At 36.3% G+C, this 9,926-nt stretch overlaps 1 protein-coding gene across 1 annotated transcript in view; it reads left to right on the top strand.

The window, feature by feature from the left end:
* LOC106523607 (multiple PDZ domain protein) overlaps window positions 1-9,926 on the top strand; it is a gene marked incomplete at its 3' end in the record, with an annotated part of 36,217 nt that overhangs the window by 6,435 nt on the left and 19,856 nt on the right. The window contains 1 exon segment of the mRNA XM_014017092.1: window positions 9,311-9,406. Coding sequence (XP_013872546.1) covers window positions 9,311-9,406 — 96 coding nt within the window.

The following is a 9,926-nucleotide window of genomic DNA, read 5'->3' as shown; positions in this document are numbered from 1 at the left end:
CAAATTATATATTTTAACACATAATTTTGATTTTACTGTTTTTAAAAAATATACATTTTTGTTTTTCCTCTTACTTATAAATGCATTTATGTCTCTTACATTTTTCTATTAAATTTTTTTTCCGTGTGCTGCTTTTACATTTCTGTGTCTCCTGTTTTTACTTTATCTTATGCATTTCTGCCTCATTATGTAAATAAGGTGGGCGGTCCTACTTGGATCAGCTCCTCTCCTACTGGTCAACAGACAGGAAAGAGCAGGATCCATGTGCAGATCTACAGTACTGTGCATGCTTGTGCTGTCTCAGTTTAKCTTAAAGGTTAAATTTTAGTTTAAAACAAAGCCAACAATGAAAAATACATACAGTACCTGTGCATTTGAAGTGTTTTTATTTATTTATTTATTGGGATATTTATATATTTCTGATTTTATTTTAAATTATGTCAGTTTCAGTCCTCCATAGCGCCCAGGGCAGGTGTTCACCTTGCAACCAGTGTCGCCAGTTCCAATCCCTGCGCAAGCGCATACTGTTGAAGTGCCCCATGGCAAGACACTCAACCCAACTTCCCCATGTATAAACATGTTGGTGTAACTGTGGTGGTCTGGAGGGGCCGTAATGGCAGCCACACATCTACCACCGAGTGCGACTGAGGAGTGAATCAATAATACATGAATTTGTAAAGAGTTTATAAAGCATCTAGGAAAGTGCTATGTAAGACAAATGCAATATTATGTATTTGGWGTTATTAATCTGTCCATTATAGCAGAAAATTTCCCCAATTATTCTCAATTCTTTTATGTTAACCATAAATGCAAATAGTATCACTGAATTTTTTTCAGTCTTCTTTTAAAGCCCTGCACAGAACAGAGTGAGCTTTTTAAATACTTCTTCACCTTTTGTCAATCCAAGATGTAGGAAATACTTCAACTTTAGTAGTTTTTAAAACYGCAGTTTTTGATTCAGAGGGCCACGATTTTCTTGTCTTTCTACTGTGGCGTTGTATTGGGATTAATGCAACAGCCCTGGAGTGGTTTAAATTCTACCTTTAAGACCAGGGGCCTCATGTACGAAATAGTTTGCAGCTTTCATACTGAAGTTCACATACAGACCTAACTGAAAAAATGTGCATGCACAAAAGAAAATCCAGATTTATCAAACTGCACATGCCCATTCTGTGAGCTTTTCCTTCATACATCCCAACAAATGTGGACCTGAGTGSATATCAGACACCTTCCCTGACATACCTCTATTTAAATATGAAAATAAATGCAAATATGCCCTGTAATGTGTGATTCTCCTGTCTGCACAATCAAAAAAAAAGATGTCTAAATGCGGAAAAAAATAGAGAATTTATTGGAATGTGGTTCAGAGATTCTTCTAAATAAAGTAGTGAGATGTAAAAACTTAACATAAAGGTAAACTGACATGATGAGCTTCAGGAACAAAAGACAAAGTTAAACAAAAGGCTAACAAGGCAGCAAAACTTACAGAAATGATCACTGGGAGCACCAAGAGGAGACCTCATCACAAGCAGATACAGTAAGTTGTAGAGGAGAACACAGAGATTTGTAGCATTAAACCAACAACTCTCCTATGATGCTTGGTGAACAAACTGAATAAAAAAGGCCAGGCTGATGTTGTGGATAAGGTTTTAGTCCAAAGACACATTTAAACAGACACTTGGWGATAAGCAGAGATGGCTGTGCTGAGTGGAACTGGGTTACAGTACAGATAAGAGTGGACGGGACCAGCAGACTTGGAACTGAGGAGGAGGAATGAATACTGGCAATAAGGGACACACGGTTGCTAAAACAAACGAACACAAAAGGGAGTATATAAAAGAAAACCAAACAGAACAAAACATAAATCAATGATGAAACGTTAAAGACCTTAATCAAGTAATGAAAAAACATGGATCCTGACAAATGGTCAGACAGAAGGAAGTAAGGCTCATCATCTTTTATCAGATAATGCTAGACTCCTCTTACTATACATGAATTAAATACTATTGTTGTAAATTAATTAAGTGAGCTGGGGGCACATGTCTGCCGATGCCACACTTGAGGCTAAGGCATTTTCAACTTTATACACGTGTTTAATAACTTAAAGTAAAAAATAATCTCAGCCCTTGCTTAAGACCTGACCTGTATGAACTTATCCACAAAAATACACTGTGGCATAGAGCCAAAGCATCTGACTAGCAGTTAAACAGGGCTTTCAGATTTGCTCAATCTGTCAAACAGACAAAATCAATATATTTCTGTAACTGTCTCTGTGGTCATGATCCTGGAAAATCTTGGAACTCCTTCAGAACAATGAAAAACAAAATATGCCCTCACAGCTGCCTTATTTTATTAAATATGATGATTTCATTACCACAGACTAATCCAAAAATGATAAACCATTTCAACAGATGCTTTGTTAATGCCAGCTGCACCTAAAATGGCAATTCTGGTACTCCTGTGTGTTCACCTGTCAACCCAGCATCTGTCATCCACTCATCTGCCTTAGGCCTCCCTCTTTTTTTATTTCAGCCATAAATTTGAGGTWCTTGGTGAGCTGTTCAGGCTGGACATTCATAAACCTGCTGGACTGGATCTCCAGTTTTTAAAGGTAGCACTCCATATCATTTCAGAGCCTGTCTCTTGATTTTCAAGAATACTCAAACAAACCTATCAATTGTGCATAAGCGCAAACTGGTCAGGATCTAAACTGAAAAAAAAAAAAAAATCATAACACATGGACTGATCAGGTGAAGAAAAATAAATGATATTTATCATAATTATCAAACAGAGAACTAAGCCCAATCTAAAACACAAAGAACTATCAAAATACACAGATCATGACAGTTTTTATTGTCCAATACWCACTTCAGGATTTGGTGTATTTTTTTTTGGAAAAATGCTGATTTGTATTGTTTGTTTTGTGTTTTTATGCTTTTGTCATTGCTGTGGGCAGCTGTGGCAGGGAGGTTAGGGGAGTCGTACTATAAGTGGTGGGTTGCCGATCCGATCCCCCACTTTGTCCATCTCAGTCGGTGTCGTTGGGCAAGAAACCTAATCCACCTTGCCTTTTGGTTGTAGTCAGAGGTGTGAGGTGTAAAAAACCACGTCTTCTGGTTGAAGTTGACCTGCTGTTGCCCGATGAAAGATGACTCTGGAACAGGCTGGTTGAACAGCAAGAACCTTTATTTTTGCAGTTCAGGAGAATTACAGCCTAAAACCAAATTGTGGCCTCCAAGTTCAATGATTCACCAAGTAGAAAGATGGAGAAACGAAGGCGAAGGGTGGGGGTGTACAGGGCTCTTTATACATTTTCCACAGATGTACATAAATCTTGTCACGGTATACCTCAAGCGTTCTTCTGTCCTAATATGGTGATTTGTGCCGAGCTCTGAAACTGGAGGCTCAAGGGGCCTCACATCTGTGCATTCCTGAGACAAMCCCCCCACCCTTAGACACTACAGGTGCCCAGTGGCTTTGGTGCACAGCAGCCCCACCTCTGTCAGTGTTCCTCAGGGCAGCTGTGGCTACAGTGTAGCTTACCACCATCGATGTGTGAATGTGTGTGAATGGTTGTAGTGTAAAGTGCTTTGGAGTCTGTAGGGACTTGGTAAGGCGCTTTATAAGTTCAGGCCATTTACCATTTATATACAGTATTTACCTCTTGACCACATCAAAAACAAGTAGTTCTCAACTGACCTTTCACAAACTGACCATTACCWACTGTTTTTGTGTACCCTAAAGTAAAGTCAAACATCATCTTAAGTACCGAGGAAACAATCATTACTTAATCAGTACCTGACCATTATCACTGTTCAAAAAGAAAAAATAAATAGGTCCTCTAGATGGGTTCTTCTTTAGTGAAACCTTTCGTCTCTCCTCCAAGAGACTTCTTCAGTTTGATGAGTTTCAGGTGAATTCAGCCTTATAAGCACTGCCTCCACCTGGACAAACAGGTTAGTCACATGCAAAAGAGGGCCATCGCTTAACATTATCACTGTGTTTTTTCCTTTGAAATATTTTTGTCACTTTCAATATCCAGCAGTTATTTACAATTTGCTGTGTATTAAAATAGTGTATTATTAGTTTAAAATGAGGAAAAACAAAATTTGTTTTTAGAGGTTTAGTGAGCAAAAACTCAACAACAGATGTCCACAATGAAAATGTTTGGCATAAAAAATGTGAACTTTGCAGTATAAAAAATATTTCAGAGTAAAACATTTACAACTTTTCTTTTAAGAATTAATCATCAGCCTCTGTTTCATTCCTGCGTCTCGGATGAAGTGATGAGCAGGTTCAGTCTTTCACTGCATCACTGGTCCCTTGCTCAAGCGCTGTGTGTCGTCTGCTATCCCTCCCCCTGCTCCTCACTACAAGACAAAATGAAAGTAGCAGAGATACCGGTACATCTTCAGCTGGTCACACACAGCTGGTCCTCAGTAAGTACTTGGTATGATACTTCACTTTACTTTAGGGTACACAAAAACAGTCATTAATGTTCAGTTACTAATTAAGTAATGATGAACTAGTTCCTAAGTAGTTCTTCTTTGGTGTACTTATACTTAGTAGTAGTAGCAATTTTTGTGTACCCGATTTTAATGTGTTACCATTCTGACTTTAGGAAAAACTATTTGGCTAAAGCAACAAGTTTATTTTTACAACAACAGTGCTGATGCATCTGCAAAGCTTTCATTTTAATGTATTCATTTCTATGCTGCATGTTAGAGTTAAGTAGAGTGACATCACAAAAAGGTGATGAGACACAGCATAGTTTTTACATGTATTTGTCTGCAACGCTGAACAGTCATCAGCGCCAAAACAGTAATACATAAAGTTTTTGTTTATTTCATCCATCTTAAACTAACATCACTGACCTCATCTGCTGATTCATCTGTACATTATCTCTGTAATACAAGAAGACTCACTTTAAAAGGAATTTTCTCTGTGAAGAACTTACCTCTGCCAACATTAGTGTGTTTGCTGGGAGGGGAAGTGGGTCATATGGCAAAGCCCTAACCCATTTAATCTCAGCTGGGATAAGAATGCAAGAGCTGCTGTTGTTTTTATCCTTACTTCACCTTCGCATCCCCATGCTGATGGAGTTTGCACAATGACTGCATGAAAGCAGTAAGTCATTGTGTTAAACGTATCCGGCTTTGTCACATGTGCTTCATACGCAAAGGTGGAAATGCGTACTAAAATTAAAGGCCTAACATTCCTTGTAGCACATTGTAGCATCATGCTTCCAATCATCTTGTTTTGGGAAATGAATGCATTGTAGCTATTCTGGTCAAATCTTGAAAATAACTTACTCTTTAATCTCACATGGTGTTTTAAGAGGATTTATTAGAAACATCAAACTTTACCTCTTCTATCCACCCATTATTTGTAGCTTGATTATAAAATAGTCCCTGACATCCTTCTCTCAGCAACACTCACCATTTTAGGTCTTCCCAAAGACCAAATTTGAAAAATGTAGTCGTTCACCTAATGCATTATTAACAGGAAATGTTAATGCAGATTTGAAAACACGTGATTTAAACATAAGAGGCATTTCTTTTTTTGTGTCTGCTCTACAGTAGCTGTTCATGCAGTGAAATATTTCCTTATCTTCTGATGTGCAGGATGTGATTGTGGCAGTGAGAGGGGGTGGGACATGGTTCTGCTTCAAGACTGACTATAAGAGCAAAATCTCTGTTCAAAGAAGAGAACAAAGGCACTGAGGGCAGAGAATTGGACCTGATTTACTCCTTTTCATCCTACAGGCAGTAATTAGCTTGAACTTTTCACTCCAGACCCAAGCAGTGTCTCYGTCGCCATGTTGGCAGGCTGAATATACTCTGATCTCAGGGTACAATTACTGTATCCCCTGTAAGTGCAGTGATGGAGCATGTGAGCAGAGAATTTTAAATCACAATTTGGCTGTTTCTCCTACACTGGATATTAAATCATTTTGTTTCTAAAATAGTTTATTAAGTTATGTCTTAATTCAGTCTGGTCTGTTTGTCTCATTTTTAAAATTTAAAATGCTCCTAATGTAGCTATACAGCCTGAATATTTTTTTACTAAAGGTTGTTTTCTTTTCTATATTATTTTTTAGGGATGCACGATATATCGGTATTGATATCGGTATCGGCCGACATTGGTCATTTTTTAGAATATCGTATCGGCCCAATATGTAAAACTGGGCTGATATTGATTTCCCACTTTTTAGCTTTAGTTTCTGTTTTGGGAGGTGAGACGGTTGGTTGAGCAGCATTTGTTTGATCATGATAGTGATATTGACGCTGTACAGCCAGGAATAACTGAAGTAGAGCCATGTCAGAGGTCTGGTTGTTTATTTACTGTATCAAAAAAAAAAAAGACCCAAGTGTGTTTGTGTGTATTTGTATAATATAATTTGTAAATTTGTGTAATATCGGTAAATATCGGTTATCGGCCATAACAGCAATAATTATATTGGATATCGATATCGGCTGAAATTTTCATATCGGTGCATCCCTATAATTTTTTACAATTATAGGAGAAATATTTAACCTCCTTTGGAAAGATGACCATCATGAGCTCTCGATGGGAAGAAACAGTTTCTGGTTTAAATATGCACTAAAGAGCTCTAAACCAGTGTTTCCCAAAGTTGGGGTCGGGACCCAAAGTGGGGTCCCGAAACATCAAGATGGGGTCCTGAAAAGATTTTCTGAATTAATTACATTTTTTCCTTAGTTGTTACAAAGGAGTGAGGTTAGTGTATTTAAAATGGATAAATGTAGTATAAAAATATTGTTACTATGCCCATGTTTTGTTGACCTGATACAAATGTTTATCATCCAAAAACAGTTGGGGGCACAGGTCTCTGCTACTTTTATTCTGTGGGTCAAAAGCTGAAAAGTTTGGGAACCACTGCACTTTGGTTCCCAAAGTTGGGCTTGGGACCCAATTATGGGTCATGAAGCACCTTGGATAATCTCCAGAAATCAATTTAAAGGGTAATAAAATAATTGCTGATGTAATATTTTCCCTATAATTATTACAAAAACAAAACAAGTATAAAGAAGTATTTATATTTGTGTACAAGCTGTTTAGATTGTCAAAAAGCCTGTGTTTTTAGGGTTATTAATGAAGTTCATGTACTCAGACCAGTAATATTTGGGGTCACAAGTTTTTGCCATGGATATTTTGTGGGTCAGAAGATAAAAAGTTTGGGAACCACTTCTCTAAACTACTTGATGTAATTGTATTTTTCCTCAAATTTATTTATTTTTTCTAGTTTTAGCTTTATAATTTTGTTTGTAATGATGTAACCACATTTTCCCAACTAAATTGTGTATTATTATCTTATTATTTCAACAGTTTAATATATTCTTTTAAAGATTTTCACATATTTCAACAAAAACACAAACAAAAATTTTCCAATATTTTAAAGAAGTTCYTCATACTGTATTTGTTTCATATGAGCAGAGAAACGTGTTGTTTATCTGTTGATGTGTTTTTATGAGAAGACTGCCAAATTAATAAGCAGAGATGTCAAACGTATTCACTTTCATTACCTAAGTAGAATTATAGATACTAAGGTATAAAAATACTTTTTTGGAAGTAGAAGTGTCAATTCAAGATTTTGCTCAATTAAAAGAGTAAAAATGCAGGTTTTAAAACGACTTAAAGTATAAAYGTTAAAGTAATGTAAGAAGATATATAAACCACCTTAATCTTAATTTTTATTTACCAGTTGTTGATAATGGGAAACAAGGTAAAAGATTATTTAATAATAAAACCAAGGTATTTATAATGAAACACTAATACAATCTGAGAGGCTTTTTACTTTGTTTTCTGATATTAAGCTAATATTAGCTTGTTTTCTGGTTAGGCTGACTGTTCTGGCCTTCACATTTTCATGCGGATGCAATTATAAGTATACTTTAGATATTGTACTTTTATAAACTTACTGTTTATGTTTAATATGATTTTATTTCTGGATGACAGCCTCTTTGCCTCGTCTCTAAAGGCTCCTATTTTCTTCAAGAACCAGTGGTTGTGTGTTCCCTTCTTGCACCACATCTCACAGAGAGAAGGCTGAAGTGTCCATGTGTGAATGTCAGAAACACTGAAGGCGTTCCATAAAATGTTGGTGTGTTTCTGTGGGAATGTAGGCCCATTTATTACTTAGYGCATTTAACGTGTTAGACACTGGTCAGTCATTTCTGTTTCTGTTAACAAAATATGCTTTGAAACTCTAGATGGAATTTACTGATCTTAATCTAAAATCCGGTAACGCTTTCTTTTACAGTACCCTTATTACCATGTAATTCCAAGGTATTAAAAGTTAATTAAAATTAATTACTACCTTATTACCATGTAATTACGTGGTAATTAGTGCACAATTTTACTATGTAATTAATTGTCTGCAATAATGTAGCACTTAACAGGTAAGTATTACGATTCACTACGTAACACCTAAATAAGTAGTAGGTAATTAGGACAGTGTTAAAGTTATATTTTATTGCAATTAACCACTAACCCCAAAATTTAGTTGCATTCTTTTGGTTATAAATATAGTGTTGAGTTACTATTGAATAGTAATTTGATTGTAGTTACCCAATAAAGGTAGTTTTACTAACAGTAGTTTTTCTTTTGTACCCTAATTACTACATAATTACATGGTAATAATGTAGTAATTACATTTAATTACCATTTTTTAATAACCTTGTAATTGCATGGTAATAAGGGTACCGTAAAAGAAAGCGTTACCTAAAATCCTTCCTGACCCGGCAGCATACGCATTTTATTAATCTTTTTGACAAACAGCCAAATGGACTGTTTACAATTCACATTGTTTGAATAACTTTTACAGGTTTTAAAGAGCAATATGGTTATTATTTTTTTTTACTTGATAAATCCTGCCCTGCTGTGCACAGCCTGCTCAGAGCAGCATCCCCTTTTCTCCTTAATTTTTCTGTCAGCGGGCAGCTGTGGGACCCCCACACTACACTAAGGTCCCCTAACTTCCCTGAATTTACAATATTCAAAATTCCATCTGTGCTTGGTTATTATAATGTGTTTATTGTGCACTGGTTAAAACTACATCTATAAAGATTAGAAAGGTTATTATTGAGTAAATAATGGGAATAACATAAAGCCACAGTTAGTGCATGGGAAAAGTTAAATAAATCTGGTAATTAATGATGTGTATCTGGGTTAATAATTACTACATTTAGCTTTCAGTACAAACATAATTTCTTTAAGTCCGACAGCAATAATAATTAAAATGTCTCAATATTCTGTGCTTATGTGACATTTAATTTTTTTTCTCTAACAGGTATTAAAGTAATTGGTGGAATGAAAGAGCAAACTGGAGAAGAGTTTGGAGTTTACGTCAAAAGGGTTTTACCCGGTGGCCTTGCTGCAATTGATGGTTGGTAGAGTTTTTTTTTATCAATGAAGTTATACTGTCCAGTTTGTGTACAGACGATGAAGTACAATAAATACAAATATGTTGTGTGTCTCAAAAAGAAAGAAAAAAAATTTTAGGAATCAAAAAGAAAAAATAAATAGGTCCTCTAGATGGGTTCTTCTTTAGTGAAACGTTTCGTCTCTCCTCCAAGAGACCACCGAGCCATTGGTTCAGATATGTTGACGACACCTGGGTTAAAATTAAATCCCAGGAAGTCCAACATTTCACTGATCACATCAACTCTGTGGATGAATATATTAAGTTCACACGAGAGGATGTAAAAGATGGCAGGTTGGCGGTCCTGCACTGTGATGTCTCAGTTTCAGATGGAGGACGGTTGGAAACTGACGTGTATCGCAAACCCACCCATACAGACCAGTATTTGCGTTTTGATTCCCATCACTCACTCGAACACAAGTTAGGAGTGATCAGGACTCTGTACCACAGAGCAGACAGTGTCCCTACAAACCCAGGAGCCAGG

Source organism: Austrofundulus limnaeus, unplaced genomic scaffold (genome assembly GCF_001266775.1).
Source record: "Austrofundulus limnaeus strain Quisiro unplaced genomic scaffold, Austrofundulus_limnaeus-1.0 Scaffold161, whole genome shotgun sequence".
Classification (NCBI taxonomy): Eukaryota; Metazoa; Chordata; class Actinopteri; order Cyprinodontiformes; family Rivulidae; genus Austrofundulus; species Austrofundulus limnaeus.
This window is presented reverse-complemented; position numbering and strand designations above follow the sequence as displayed.